Source organism: Catharus ustulatus, chromosome 5 (assembly GCF_009819885.2).
Source record: "Catharus ustulatus isolate bCatUst1 chromosome 5, bCatUst1.pri.v2, whole genome shotgun sequence".
NCBI classification, from domain to species: Eukaryota; Metazoa; Chordata; class Aves; order Passeriformes; family Turdidae; genus Catharus; species Catharus ustulatus.
This window is the reverse complement of record NC_046225.1, coordinates 46,851,580-46,868,112: the sequence shown is the minus strand read 5'-3', so window position 1 is coordinate 46,868,112 and position 16,533 is coordinate 46,851,580. Positions and strand designations below refer to the sequence as shown.

Genomic DNA, 16,533 nt, shown 5'->3' with positions numbered 1-16,533 from the left:
TTTTTTTAAAATTCTTTATTTTTGAGGATTTATTTTCCTTTGCTTAGGGAAACAGTTAAGGGAAGCTTAAATAACATATCTCAGGAAATGAAATGATCACTATATCTTTAGTTGAATTGGAATTCTCTTAATAAAATAAGGGAAAGGTTTAAGATAGAGTCATGGGAACTGGTGAACGTAGCACCAAAAAGCATGAAACCCCAAGACAGATGCAGCAAAGATTTTCTAGACGTGGAATTTTTTCTATGGATCAGTAGAGTTAAACTTACTTAAGCTATAATGATCATTTTGAGAAAAACAAACAAACAAACAAGCAAGCAAACAAAAAAACTTGGGTCATTTCTTATCACTCAGTCTTTTAATATAAATATATGCAATTTACGTTGCTGAAGATTATTTTTATAGATTTGCTTTATGAAACAACGTCTGTTTCTTATTCATCTTAGTTTGTCTAATGTGGCATATGTTGCCTCTCTGGAAATGCCTTTGAAATGTATTGCAAAAGTTAATACATGTAGCAATTCCTTAGTTTGGAAACGTTCTTGGTTAGTTTTCCAACATCCATTTCCTCGTTAAAGACAAAATGATGCCCAGTTTTGATTACAACTGCAATATCTATCTATCTATCTATCTATCTATCTATCTATCTATCTATCTATCTATCTATCTATCTATCTGTCTATTTATCTATCTTTTCAGGTTTTAGTGTGTTCTTTGGTTATGTTTATTTGGTATAGTTGTTTGTTTTTATATTCTTATGAGATACGCTCGTATTTTTTCTCTTTGCTGTTTATTATGCTGAAGAATTGCATTGACTTACTTTATTCTGATAATAGATTGGTTTTCAGCAAATTTTGAGATCCCTCTAGCTTTTGATAGAAAGTTTCCTAACATGTCTAACATATCCCAACACTTCCTATCACGTCTTTTGCTGTTGCTATATAAGCTATATAGGATTCTTAATTTTATGGTGGACAATCAGTAATGTTTCTTGGGGCAAATCCATGCCTCTTACAAAAGAAAAGAAACACCCATGCAATAAAAGTACATTCAGTGTACATATTAGGATTGAATATTTAGTATACTTTTACTACAAAATACTGGTTTTGACCCATTAAAATTGAACTCAGTACTTAGAGGATGTATTGCATTACTTATTTGGCATTCTGGGCAAGTTTTGATTTGTTATATAAAGGGTTATGATTTGGGTAAGTCCTGCAAAAGTAGTTGGTAAGAACTTTTATTAATTTTACTGAAGAAAGGGTTATACTAATTAATTTCTCTGCTACTAGTTTTTCTAGTATTTTTCTAAAGCTGTGTACAACTTTAGCTTCTGCAGTCTACTGAGGTGAGGAGCTCCATAGCTCAGTTCTAGATTGCCTCCCCCTGTTTGTTTTGACTCTATTTGATGTCCTCTCATTCTTTTACAGGAAGAGACAAGGAATTGCACATAAATTTTTACCAACACAGAGTGATCAAACATGGACAGCTATTGTACTAGGAGACAACAAAAAAAAAAGATGAGGCGCAAAAACTAACCGTTGAAAGGAATGGCAGGTATTAAATCTGTGACTGAAAAAGCCACTTCCAAGTTAGGAGAAGAAAATCCTACTCTAACTAGTTTGCCAGGAACAGTGTCTTCTGCATCGTTCATTGTTATTGTCTGATCCTGCAATAGCTCATTGAATGGCTGCTAAAAGACATTTTCCCTACAAGTGCTAGGCTGGATCCATGGTTCAAAACACAGGGCCAGAAGGCCAGTCTGTATAAAAAGCACCAGTCTGAGATCTTCTAAAAGCAGGAAAGAACTTTTAGGGAAACTATATAGCTTAATTTTCCAGTCAAAAATTCACTAACAATTATGAATTTATTACTGTTAAAATTGATTAACCTGATACACATGCTGAAATTATACCAGACCAGGTATACCAGGTATATGAGTTACAAATGTGGAGCAGAGACTTGTTGAAGGCACGCTTGTGCTGACACAAAAAATGTTATCCCTCTCAAAGGGTTAGTGTAAGCTAAACCACCATAACAAGGCCTTGGCATTCTCTGAGCATTCTGTAGTTTCATCCCTGTTTTGAGAACCTCCCATGGTAACTACATGAGAAAAATCTTTCTAGTGTATGGATGGGTCGTTCTGTAAACAGTATTCTATATTAACCAATTGATGAATTCTTGTCTAATGTCTCAGTCTTTCTTTTTCTTCCTTGGAATATAAAAACACATTCCAGGATAACACTGTAAATTAGACACCAACCTAGAGGATGTTGTGGTTTATTTAATTATTTTGCTAGCCTTTTAACAGGTGTTTCAACTGCTCTTCTCTAAATTCAAACCTGTATTTTGATATGTATTCAAATCCATGGTTACTTTCCTTTTTGCCTTTCAATTCTGCTCATAAGCAGCAACTGAGATAAGATCTACCTGTCTAACACTTTGAAATTGGTTACCAACTATTTCCTCTTCTTTTAGGGCAATGTACAGCAGCAGGTGCAATTCAATGCAGAATAGATTGGTATTTGCATTACCAACCTACCAAATGAATTAAAGAGAATATTCACATGCAGAAACTTTCAGAGAAATAATTTGAGACTGGGATTTAGCAAATTCCTACTTCCATGTTTAATCCAAACTCACGTGACTAGAACGATTATCTGCAGGAGTAACTCCTTGAAGATGTATAGTTTAGAGAACATTTGGCAGTTTTGTCTACCAATAGACTTTTTTTTCAGTTACTTCTTTATTTGCAATACTTATAAATTAAGCAAACATTTCAAGTAGTTAGCTTATTATTTCCCAAAATATCATGAAGGGGAAATTCATCAACAGTCATAATTAACACAGAGGTAGGTTGACAGAGGTAATACAGCATGAGGCAGGTGACTGACTTTGCATATAAGAATTGTACACTGGTGTATTTTAAAGACCATGGGTATCTACCATATGTTAGAAAATCAGCATTTCATTCAAGTACCATTTCCTGATGTGTGCAAAAGTAATCTAATTTTACAAGAGTATTTGGAGAGAATATTTGACAAAATGGTTAAATTTGATGACTAGATACCACAAGCTATTTAAAATCTTCAGGATGATGAAAAATACTTTTTGTAGTTGATATCTTTCAGTTTATAGAAAATAAAAAGTCTAGTTGCTCAGGCTGATCACACTATAGGCAGAAGCCTTAATTCTCTCAAACATAACTTGCTATAGCAGAAGCCATTCAGAGCACAGGTTGACGTTTCCACCAAGAAAAGAATAACCTCAGTCTGAGCCATCTGTGACACTGCAGTTACATCCAGACCTCATTGTCCTGCCAAGGATGGTTCTGCATCAGGAAGACACCTTGCCTCCAGGTGTGCCTCATCCAAAGCATGCTTTTGTTTTCAGCATATCCTTAGAGAAATGCCTTTTCATCAAACGTTGAAGACCTCTCTCTTTTCCCTAAGACTTTTTGAATAGCAGTAAAGTAAAATTCTAGCAAAGTGAGCATTTAAGTACCTCAAATGTACAAGCAACAAAAACAAGCTCATGTTCCAGTGATTTGGAACTGAAACCATTTCTTACCCTTCTATTTTAACAGATGCAAAAAGAGGTTGTCTTGGCACACTTAATTTTAAGTACTCTAAGCTCTTCATGTCAAACATGGTTTAAAATTGTTCAAGTTTTTTTTTGGTTCATCTTCAACAACTCTGACACAATTCAGCAGTTCAAGTCTTATTTTCAAATATGAAAACAGGAGCATAATACATTCCAGACATCTTTTTAATGTTGTCTAGGAACCCAGAAAAGTAAAGTAGAACAACATCTTAAGTTTTTTAGAAATGACTAGGTATCATCATAGTTTTGTGCCATGTGCAGACTTTACTACCCAGCAGTAACCTTGACAAGAAATTGGTGCAAAATTAGCAGGTGTCACAGAGGCCTTGTTTTTCATCTTCAGGTACCTAAACAACTATTAAAATTCAGTCAAATGTTAATTTAAAAATTTGGCTTAGGCACCTCAGCTTTTCAGAAGCTGTTTCTATTTCTGGACACTGAAAAAGAAAGACCATCACCTGATTTCCAAATCAACAGTCACATCATTACTTTGGAAACCATGACCTAATGACTGCATGTCAGTGTCAATTAGGACCAAGTGAACTAGCTTATATTTCATTTGAAGCAGCACATGTCTTTGCCATGAACTCAGGCTGAAGAAAATTAGCCTAGATCTAACTTGATTAATTGGTTATCACCATTCTCTGTTACTCTTGTTACAGCCAAAAAAGGAAAGAAAGAATAACTTGATCGTGTTTAATTTGATTGAAAAGTTATTTTTGGTCAGGGAAAACACCTTTTTTAGAATGCTTCTGGTGTCCAATTAAAAAAGAGACTACAATGTGGCCTGGGTAATATAAATGCTACCAAGTCACTGTGTAACTGATACCTAATTTTATACTGAGAAGCCACTTGATTGAAATTTATTATATGACAGTAGCCAGAGTACAGTAGTTTCACGAATACAAGCCGCACGGATTATAAGCCGCACCCCCGGTGCCTCGACAATGTTGCTGTCTTTGTCAATAGATAAGCCGCACCCCGAATATTAGCCGCACTTTCGTTCGTCGCGAGAATCCGTGCGCAGCTTTCACAAATCGGCCAATTAGTAAGAGGATCGCGGCATAGCGGGCTTTACTGGCTCGGGGCGGGGCCAGGCAGGCTCGGCCCGCTCATGGTTGCCGACGGGGCCGGGTGGCCCAGCTCAGCGCCACGGCTCGGCGGGGCTGGCCGGGTGGTGCTGCTGCTGCCGCCGCCGCCGGGCTCGCTGGCCCCCCTCTCCCGTCAGCACCGCCCCGCTGCCGCGTTCGCTCGCCCGGCTGGCAGGGCTGCCGCCGCCGGGCTCGCCGTCCGCCCCGCTGCCGCTTTCGCTCGCCCCGCGCCGCTCCTCGCGAGCGCCGCGCCCGCCCCGCGGCGCTTTCGCGGCTCGCGGCGGCGCTTTCGCGGCTCGCGGCGGCGCTTTCGCGGCTCGCGGCGGCGCTTTCGCGGCTCGCGGCGGCGCTTTCGCGGCTCGCGGCGGCGCTTTCGCGGCTCGCGGCGGCGCTTTCGCGGCTCGCGGCGGCGCTTTCGCGGCTCGCGGCGGCGCTTTCGCGGCTCGCGGCGGCGCTTTCGCGGCTCGCGGCGGCGCTTTCGCGGCTCGCGGCTCGCGGCTCGCGGCTCGCGGCTCGCGGCTCGCGGCTCGCGGCTCGCGGCTCGCGGCTCGCGGCTCGCGGCTCGCGGCTCGCGGCTCGCGGCTCGCGGCTCGCGGCTCGCGGCTCGCGGCTCGCGGCTCGCGGCTCGCGGCTCGCGGCTCGCGGCTCGCGGCTCGCGGCTCGCGGCTCGCGGCTCGCGGCTCGCGGCTCGCGGCGGCGCTTTCGCGGCTCGCGGCTCGCGGCTCGCGGCTCGCGGTTCGCGGCTCGCGGCTCGCGGCTCGCGGCTCGCGGCTCGCGGCTCGCGGCTCGCGGCTCGCGGCTCGCGGCTCGCGGCTCGCGGTTCGCGGCTCGCGGCGGCGCTTTCGCGGCTCGCGGCTCGCGGTTCGCGGTTCGCGGCTCGCGGCTCGCGGCTCGCGGCGGCGCTTTCGCGGCTCGCGGTTCGCGGCTCGCGGCGGCGCTTTCGCGGCTCGCGGCTCGCGGTTCGCGGCTCGCGGCTCGCGGCTCGCGGTTCGCGGCTCGCGGCTCGCGGCTCGCGGTTCGCGGCTCGCGGCTCGCGGCTCGCGGCTCGCGGTTCGCGGTTCGCGGCTCGCGGTTCGCGGCTCGCGGTTCGCGGCTCGCGGTTCGCGGCTCGCGGTTCGCGGCTCGCGGTTCGCGGCTCGCGGTTCGCGGCTCGCGGTTCGCGGCTCGCGGTTCGCGGCTCGCGGTTCGCGGCTCGCGGTTCGCGGCTCGCGGTTCGCGGCTCGCGGCTCGCGGCTCGCGGCTCGCGGCTCGCGGCTCGCGGTTCGCGGCTCGCGGCTCGCGGCTCGCGGTTCGCGGCTCGCGGTTCGCGGCTCGCGGTTCGCGGCTCGCGGCTCGCGGCTCGCGGCGGCGCTTTCGCGGCTCGCGGTTCGCGGCTCGCGGCGGCGCTTTCGCGGCTCGCGGCTCGCGGTTCGCGGCTCGCGGCTCGCGGCTCGCGGCTCGCGGCTCGCGGCTCGCGGCTCGCGGCTCGCGGCTCGCGGCTCGCGGCTCGCGGCTCGCGGCTCGCGGCTCGCGGCTCGCGGCTCGCGGCTCGCCCCGCCGGCAGGGCTGCCGCCGCCGGGCTCGCTGGCCGCCCCCTCCCGTCTGCACCGCCGCCGCGTTTCCTCGCCCTGGCCGGCACTGCAGGCCCCCGCACCGCCGGGCTCCCCCACGCTGCTGGCCCCGATTATGCTGGGCTTCCCCCGCTGCCAGGCAGCCCCACCCGCCGGCCTTCCTGCTTCTGCCATGCTCCCCTGCACTGCTAGCCCCAGTTCTCCCGGGCTCCCCCGCCCTGCTGGCTCAGGCTCTGCCGCCCGCCCCCGACACTGCTGGCCCCGCCTCTGCCAGGCTTTCCCACCTCTGCCGGGGCCGGCCGGGCTCCAGCTTGGCTTGGGGCTGCCGCGGGCTCTCACTTCCGTGTTGGCAGCTTTTAGAATTTTGTTAATAGATTAGCCGCCCCGGAATATTAGCCGCACTTCCGGGTTTCCACCAAAATTTTGGTCAAATTGGTGCGGCTTGTATTCGTGAAATTACTGTATACTGAGTACCAGTTTACAGTCTGTTTCATGATGTTCTAAGATCTGAACATTTTATAATTACTTATAATGTAATAAATTTGAATTGGCTGAAAGCAACAAATTCATGGGTCTCCTGCTCTCTTTTCTGTTTTGACAACAAAGAGCACAATTTCCACAATAATTTTGTTTGTAGGTTGAGATTTTGCAGTCTGTAAGGGTGGATAAATAAATAATAAAACCTGGCTGGAGAGCAGCTCTGTGGAAAAGGCCCTGGGGTGTTGGCAGCCAGAGAGCTGCGCATGAGCCAGCAGCGTGCCCTGGCAGTGAAATGAGCTGGCAGCAGCCTGGGGTGGATCAATAAAAGCATGGCCTGTAGATGGAGGGAAGGGATTATCCCTCTTTATGCAGTGCTTGCACATCTGCAACAGTGAGTCCAGCTCCAGGAGCCTCCCAATACAAGAAAGACATGGATAAAAGGGACGTGCAAGGGACAGCACCAAGCGGGTCAGGGTCTGGTCACTTGGCCTGTGAGCTGAGGCTGCAGGACTTGTTCAGCCTGCAGAGACGGCTTTGGGGTCCTACCTGCAGCTCCCCAGGACTTCGTAGTAGGGCAACAAGCAGATGGAACTGGGCTCTTCATATTGTACATATGAGGAAGACAACAAAAGAGACAAGAGGCATAAGATGAAACCAAAAAGGATCAGACTGGACATCAGGAAAATCATCATCTCCTCTGTGGAGACAAGATAGCAGTGGAGCACGTAGCCTGCAGAGGCTGCACAGGCTCTGCTCTTGGAAGTGTTCAAAACTGGACATGACGAAGACTTGAGCGATCTTGCCTGATCTCAGGGGTGGCCTTCCTGAACAGAAAGTTGGAGAAAGAACTTCCAATAGTCTCCCTGAAGAGACTTAATCTTTGTTTAACTGTATTTCACTTATGGGTGATGAAGTCTCTCATAAGAGATGTTCTTACAATTTATCAATCTGTGATAAAATATTGTTAATATCAAATACCTTTAAAATAATTCAATGCTAATGTTTGGTAATTTTTAATAATGGCAAAATTTCTGTGATAAAAACAACTTTAAGACTAGCAAAAGTAATATACTAGAGGCAACCATGAGGAGTTTAAGGTGTCATCCTGCTTCTAGTGCATTTAGCATGGTTTAAAAGGGAATTTTATATGAAAGCTGCAGTCCTAGGACCTCCTGTTTCCTCCAAAATGTAAAGAAAATGGCAACAGCACCTTTCGTTTCATACAGAGCTATATGGATTTTAAAGTTTGTGTGTTTATGTCCACATGCCCATGGTGAATATGGTGTGGGTTTTAAAAGTGAAGTAATTTATTCAGAAGAACAACTGCACTAGTGTGTGGTTAATAAGCCACTAAAAATCAAATACCAAAAATCCTAACATCAGCTATTTTACTGCATTTAGAAAAAAATAAAGAAAATGAAACAACCAAAAATGATTAGGAATCTTATCATGAAAAGGTCAGTTTTCAGTATCTATTTGCATAATCATTTTTTCTAGCAATGAAATGAATAGCAGTGGAATAAATATATATCCAGTAACATCTATTAGTGTAACATCTATTTGGCAGCCATCCATGCATTTTCTGGCTGAGCTTCTCTAAATGTTTTTCAGTCTCACAGATTGAAGTATGAGTGCTCACCTGACATTGTTATTTAGAAAATTTTATAACTGTTGCAACACTGACAATAAAGAAGTTTTAACTAACTAGAAGCTAGTACTTCGTACTAAGGTCTCACAAAAACATTAGTAAGACAGTTCTACTAAAACCAGATAAAGCACTTGCTAAATGGAACAATTAATAATTCATTTTGCCCAGTTTATTCTACAATACTGGCTAAAGTTATTGTAAGGTAGCCCGAAAACTAGTAATGGTGCCAATTATTTTGTATTTCTCTCTAGTTTATGTGGAAATTGATATCTTGTAGCCAATTGAATTTTTAAATGTTAGCTCTAGGTTCAAAACGACTTTATGAAAACAGAACATCTAGTGAATATTGCTCATAGAAAGAATTGCTTTCTCTGGATCTAGAATATGTTTGTAAAATCTAGTGAAGACTGCAATCCCCTTTTGATTAGACCTGCAGTTAAATTAAATGGAATGAAAAAACCTCTATCTAATGAGCCAAGCAGTCGGTCTTTTCTGTGCCTTGTTACATGACCGTGAACCTGTGGTACTGGATTTTCCAGGTCCTTCTGCTGTGAGTTGTCACAGACAGCCCGACCCACCTTGTCATCACTCCATCACCTCCTGTTCTGCAGCTCATCTCACCGTGGGGCTGAGCACCAAGTGTCCTCTGCTGCCTGACACTAACAATTAGAGCCTGTGAGAGGAAAAACCCAGCCACTGAGGTCTCTTTAATCATCCCTGTATTTGTCTTCCTTCTGAATCAAAAAGACAACCAGGAAAATTAACACCAAAGTAGAATAGTACCTGCACTTTATTAAATAGGGTCTTTGCCAGAAATCCAGATTAGATGTAGGAAAAAAAAAAGGGATTTGTTCGCTGCTAGGCCCATAATACTGACACTGGGGAGCTTTCAAGCACTGTAAGCCGGCCAGAGATCCACTGATGCTGCTATTTTTTACTGTGCTTCTTATTTTATCCTCTTGTTGGTTTGTTGATCATCAAAATACAGATGAGAAATGGGCTATCAAATCTCTTCTCCTACATATCATGTTTTTATATTTCACTTTTATTTGGGCTTTATTTGTGTAACCTACTAGATAGGGAGAATACTGAGATTTACCTGAAGAGGCTGTGTACTTTTCCCACAGTGTATTTTTAAAGCACAAGGGAATATTTTGATAGAAAAATGAAAACTCCAAAGCAGGTTCAATTTCTATTCTCAATTAAAAGAACTTCCTTTCCTTTTAGAGCAGCAACTATTCTAAATGTATGCTCAACTAAAAATTACCAGAGGGCAGTTGTTTTATTCATAGGAAAAATTTATTTATTATAATGCTGAACATTATGGACCAATGATGTCAATATTTATTTAAAATTTGTTTATGGCTAGACTAAACTTTCTACCCTGTTTATTGATAGCACATAGTTCCATCACCTCAAGAGAAATAATCTGTTCTAATCTGTGACCAGATGTGGATATTTGCTCTACCTCTCCCACTGGCTCTGTTGTAGCAATGTTTTAAACAGAGTTCACTATTCCCTACAAATATTTGAGGATAAATTGGGAAAGCATGAAGCAGGTACACAAAGGGACTTGGGCAATAATTCTAATATTGGCTTAAAGTAATTTCACCTTTGTTTTGGGAACACTGCTCCAGAAACAGAAGTTAGCCCTGAGTTAGGAATCTCACAGTGGATTCATTGTACTGACAGTTGTTATCTGTGTCAGGAGCCATCTCAAATCTGCAGTTAGTGGAGAGCTAACCAATGCCATTCATGAAGTCTCATATGTGATTTGCATCAGTAAAACAGATGCTGATATACAGCCATGTGAACCAAAGGTTCAGGTGTTGATTATTTTTAGCCTAGAAATGACACAGACACCTCCATTATTAACTAAACATGCTAATTCTCCATAATTCAAATTTTTTTGACAGAATTTGAGTATATAAATCACAACAGTCAGCAAGGTAAGTAAAGGCATGCAAATATGTAATTTGCTCAAAAGAAAACCAGATGAATCTGAAAAAATAGTGTTTTGAATCTGGTTTCTGGGTTGCATTCTTAATGTAGGTGCTAACATTACTAGCCCTGAGTCATCTCTTGGCTTGAGCCACTGTTTTCTCTGACAGTGCATAGTGCTTGATCTTAACTTCTACCTCTAAATATTATTTTGAAAGATTTATTTTTTCAACATTTCCAGAAATGTCAACAATATTGAGACTTCTGAAAAGTGCGTTACTCAGAAATAGCTGATGCCACAGCACATCATTTGCAATGCCCTAATTCACACAAGTGGAAGCAATCGTTTACGTGTTTAGGCATGACCAACATTCTGCTCAATATACTGATCATTTATAGATTTTCACCAAAGGCACTTTGCAATTGCATATTTTACTGCTCTTTCCACTATTAAAAAAGAAATAAATTTTTTATGCAACTCTTGAGTCATTAATTGACAAAAGCAACAATATTTTCAGATGTTTGGCTTTACTCCAAATCTAAAAATGGTATTTGAGTGTGGGTTTTTTTCAAATAGGTAGTCCATCTTATGGAGTTTGTGTTTGATGTCAAAATTCACTGCATGTTAAAAAATACATAAAATGGAAAAATTATTTAATTTCAAGGATTAAGAAATGCTGTAAACATAATCAGTAGCATGTGAACTTCTAAGTTGCTTAGGTAGCTTAGTCCATTTAAGGATCTAAATGTTTGGTTGCCTATAGGAAAACATTTGAAAATATCAAGGTAGCTCAAGTCTACAGAATAGTAAGTCTTCTTAAAACAGGGTTTTATTTCTGTATATATATAATTTCTAAACCAGAAACATTGGAATAACAGCCTTTCTACTTTCTTGTATTTCTCATTCCAGTTCCAGATGGCAACAAATAGTACTAAGTAGAAAAGAGTGACTTACAAGAGAATATTAGTTCAAATTCTCAAAATGAGAAAAGATGTTTCACTAGAAATTTTGAGTGCATTTCATCCCAATTGTAATACAATGCCAACCAGTCTCTTAACCTACAATGTTATTAGCTTTTCCAGTAATAAAATAAATAACTTATTTTTGTTCTGTAATATTTTGTGATACATTTTAGTTTGTTGTGATAATATAAACTAGAAAACTTTAGTTTTTTGGTATTGCCAAATAAATATCAAAATTAGTATTTCTTATGTTCTCTTGTAGCAGACAAGCAAGTATGTTATATTATTTTGAAGGATTTCACACCTTAGGTACCTCTTTGGTTGTAGGTTATGTCATTCTGGTGAAGTGAAAGCAGCAATAATTCAATACTGGCAAGTTACCTTGCAAAGCATGGGATCTGACTGAATTAAGATCCAATTACATTTAATTAAAATAATAGTTACTGTTCCTAGAACCAAGTGATTAATAATCATCTCCCTCATGCATTCTTATTATTGCAAAATAACCCATCATAACCTCAGGAACTTCTGAGCTGTAGAGTTAAACAGAAGCCAAAACTGATTAAAAGGCAACCACATATTCATCCTCAGTCTGGCTTGTGCTCATGTGCATGGAAATATCAGCATACTGATTTCATGTGGCATTAAGGTCCACTTAATATTTGTAATATTAAATATAATACTGTCCACAGAAAAACATAGCACAGAAGTCTGATCAGAAAGAAGGAAAAGAGAGACAGGCTCATATGCATGTGTAGGGGGTATAAAGTGTATGCAAAAAATACATTCATTTTACATCATTAACACTGACATGATAGGTAACTTTGACACTAAAGAAGTAAATATAGATCTTTGAGTTTTATTTAAAATTAGCTGCAAATGGTACAACCAGTTATAATCAGTTTGCATGTTTTGACATAATTTAGAAGATATGGTCAAACATGAGCAACCTCAGAAAAAGAAACACCAGATTATGCTGCCTGTGAAATCTATAAAGAAAAATCTTATTAAATATGTGTCAGAGTTTGGGAATTACAGTAATTTCATGACCATAAGGCACACCGGACTATAAAGCGCACCTCCGGGAGTTGGCAAAATTTGCAACTTTGTAGATCAGATAAGGTGCACCGGACTATAGGGTGCACTTTTTTTTTGCAGTGAGGCTCCGCCCTCAGCTCCTCCCTCATGGTTGCTGGCCGAGGCCCTGCCTCAACCCAGCAGCCATCAGCCCCCAGGCCCGCCTGTACCCCACGGGGCCGGGGCATGCCTGCCACTGCTCGGCCCTGCCTCCCCGGGGCTGGGCCATGCCCCCCGCCGCTCTGTGCCACCCCCCCGGGTCCGGGCTATGCCTGCTGCCGCTCTGTGCCGCCTCCCCGGGGCTGAGCTATGCCCACCACCACTCCATGCCACCTCCCCAGGGCCGGGGCATGCCTGCTGGGGCACTGCGGGCCCCCGGGCCCGCCTGTACCCGGCAGCCGCGGCCCTGCCGGCTCCCCCCATGGCTTGTGGCTCACACTTCTGGGTTGGCAAATTTCCTAACTCTTGCCCATATATAAGGCACACCGGACTATAAGGTGCACTTCCGGGTTCGGGCAAAAATTTTAGTCAAAAGGGTGCACCTTAGTGTCATGAAATTACTGTATTTCTGAACTTCAACAGCTAAATTAGCAACATGCTAAACAGTCAGCTCCATAGCTTTCACAGTACGAGTGTTACTGTGGATTTTCTCTGAAACATTTTTAACCTATTCCTCTCCTTTAATAACCAAAAGAAAAGAAACAATCTGAACCAGGGTAATGGAAGAAAACCTCACCAATAAAAATCAGATATAAATCTGAATGCCAGATGGCATTTGGATATTTTGAGGTATTTTTCAAGCTGTATTCAAAGTTCAGTAGCAAATTATCAATTAAAATAAAAGACAAGTAACCAACAGAGATTCTCGAGAGCGATAGTGGTGAGTGGAGTGTTCCCTAGTGTTTGTCACAAGAGTACACCAATTCCACAGTGTCTAGCAGGAAATCTATAATAGATTTCACAAACCAACACCAAAGTACATATAGCATTCAGAGGACACATATATTAGAAAAGAACGGAAAAACAATTTTTCAATATTGTAGAAGTACTTAGCCAAAGCAAATGTTACTATCTCCAGTGAAACACTCCAGGTAACTGAAATTTCTTGCCATATTTAAAGATAGACTGTAAAGTTTATACCAAGACAAAAGTCAAATTCCACTGACTTGGGAAAACTCATTGCATCCACGTTTGTTCATTGAGACACCTAATAAATCATGATACACGTTACCACCAAATAGCAAGTTAGTAACTACAGGAATATGGATGTGTAAGGAGCAGCTGCAATTCAACTTTGTAGGACAGTTTCAAACATTCTTATTAATATGAGACAGAAGACTGGACTCCTTTTTAGAAAGAGAAATTAGTCTATTCAGGAAACAACAAATAGCCTTTACATAAACACTGGTCAGATCTGTAATCCTATATGTTTGAAAGCCCACAGTTGAAGCCTGTCTTTTATCACTTAGTTGAGTAACACGGTATTCCAAAAACAAATACAACAAGGAAATGAGAAAATGAGTAAATATTTACTCACCAGCCTTCTCCTTCTCTGAAATAACTGGCATAGCCTGAAAGAAAACAAAATACCACTATTAAAAAATATTAGGGACTATTTAGGGGATACCGCTAATATTAGGGAAACATTATGAAATCTTGAGGTAAATTTCGTGAGTGTCTAGAAGATCTGGAAAAAACTGAGGTCTCACCATGCTAAGCACTCTGGAGAGAAACATACAGTTCCCATTTGAATGTCTTATAATCTATTGTGAAACTAATTACCATCAGAAAGAACTAAGAGAGAAGGGAGGAGATGGAGTTGATAAGGTATTCCTATGATTACATTTTGAAATAATCATCCTAAAACACATTATCACAAAATTCCACTGGGAAATTATTTAATAATTTTGAGGGAGAAAGACAAAATCTGTGTGACTGAAGATTAGATTGAAATGCCAAATCTTTCTTCAGTAGGCTCAAATATGTGCTGTTCTATGATATACTAGTTTCTTACTTTTTATATAAATTTTCAGTGACAAGTAATAGAATTGTTTTCTTATTGGGTGTAATTGTTTCTGGACTTGGAAAATTGTATAAGACTTCTTTTTTGCAATGGACGTAAATTTTTTTTCATATTATGCTTTTCTTTCAGACCAATATAGAAGAACTTTCTGATAAAAAATGAGGTTATATATTGAATGAACAGTAAAGTGAAATTTATATCTCAAACATATAAAAGGAATTTTAAAATGTGCATATAGGATACAGGCAAGAAAGACTGGATGAGAAATTGGATTTGGTATGTAATGTATGCAGAACTGCCTCATGAGTTAAGGTATCAATTTTGCCTCCTTTTCACTTATGTTAGTCTAGCCTTTATTCAGCAGATTTTCCTGCTGCAGATTCAAAGAAAAAGAAAAAGGAGAGAGATGGCCAGAAATAAACCAACTAGTTTTAAACTTGCTATAGAATTTCTCAAAACAGACTTTGAAAATTTAATTTGTTTTGTCCTGTGATATAAAATAGTGCTTCATATAAATTACTAGATAAAATTTCAACGAGAACATGTCTTAGATGCTATACATTAATATATGGCTTTTGTGATTCTTTCTGTTTCACCTGTATTCTGCCTGGCTAACTGTGTGTTGTTTGATTTTGACATTCAAAAATATTACACAATCAGACTAATATTATTCAAACCAACAATAGCCTTTTGCTGGAAAAGCATTTTCCTTGCATTTTACAAACCTAAATTTGTTCAGGAGAAGGACCAATAATCTAGCAAAGTCTGAGGAAGCATAGACTGAGGAAAATCAATGAGCCAAAGAAACAATAAAATCAGAGAGTGAATCAAGGTCTTAGTTTCAAGAAAGAGAAAGTGTATTATGTATGAATTTTTATAAAAAAAGTTGATTTTATTTTGAAAATGAGTATGTTTTTTCCTTCTCTTTCCCAGACTTAAGTGTTGCATTGGCTAAGACAAGTAAGAAAATAAGAAAAAAACTGGAGATTCACTATTCACGTTAGTCCAAGAAAGAAATTTGTAAACATAGAACTTTATATAGAGGAGAAAGTGAAAAACAAGTAAACAAATAGGAAAAAGAAAACCCTTAATGGCACAAAAAGAAAGAAAGAGATAATCAGATGTGAATCAAATGAGAGGATCAGGACAAAAGAATGAAAGATGTGAACAGGTTAACATCATACTTTATGGTGAGTTTTGTTAGCTAGAAAAGGTGTGATGGTTTCCTCTAAGGAAAGCTTAGAGAGCACTGAGGTGGTTGAAGATGTGGCAACCAAGAGTGTCTGCACTGAAATCATAAGCTGTGTAATGGAAAAGATAACAGTTTGATGAGACAGCCTCTGGAAGGTCTAAAATGCAAAGCCAAAACAAACAGCTCAGGGGAAGCAGTTAGAGGACTCCAAGGGGATATGATAATGACAAGTAGAGACGATCATTTTCTGCTGGTTTTATGACAGACTTGAATGGATTCTGGTCATGTTTATAATTGCACTGCAAGTCACTGGCAGTGCCTTTAGCCTGAATGAACTCTTCCTAAAAAGCTGTCATCATCATTCACATGAACATGTAGATTTATTCATATAGTCATAGCAGACTTAAATATTGTTAATAATGCCATTGGTCACATCAATTAATTTCCTGGAAATATACAGTATTTATAATTGATGATCATTAATATATGTTGATGTACAATGAAATATAGTAAATTTAGTGAATTTGTTAGATGACAGTCTTAAAGGTTGCTAGGGCTTAGTGGGTTTAACCCAGGTAAAAAGTTGTTGCAGGAAATACGTAAAATCATCAAGCCTCAGGGCAGATGTGGAAGTCACAAAATTTCTACTTCTGTTTAGTAGGATGAAGAAGCACTTTCAGTTCCAGAAAATTGAAAGGTAGAGTGAGGTAGAGTACTTTCAAATATCTGTCTTCCGAAGAGTGCAGTGCTTCTGAATTAAAATGCAAAATGAGCTAGAAGTTGCATCAGAACTTTCTTTTGCTGCTCAATTGCTGAAAGAAAGAAGCCTAAATGGAAATAGTATGTCTTGAAATTTTAAAATAAAGTAAACCACGAGTAAATCTTGTGGAAAAAGATCTCAGACAGTCCTCCTATTGTTTAGTTTTTTGTTAATACAGTTACACACGCTGCTTACATGCTGCCCA

The 16,533-nt window shown here is 41.4% G+C and overlaps 1 protein-coding gene across 7 annotated transcripts in view; it reads right to left on the bottom strand.

Annotated features, from left to right (window-relative positions):
• Positions 1–16,533, bottom strand: part of DLC1 (DLC1 Rho GTPase activating protein) — a 279,555-nt gene that overhangs the window by 118,784 nt on the left and 144,238 nt on the right. For all 7 annotated transcript variants that reach the window (XM_033060568.1, XM_033060562.2, XM_033060559.2 and 4 more), the window contains one exon: positions 13,891–13,924. In XM_033060568.1, the coding sequence (XP_032916459.1) occupies positions 13,891–13,924 (34 nt within the window). The remainder of the gene's footprint in view (positions 1–13,890; positions 13,925–16,533) is intronic.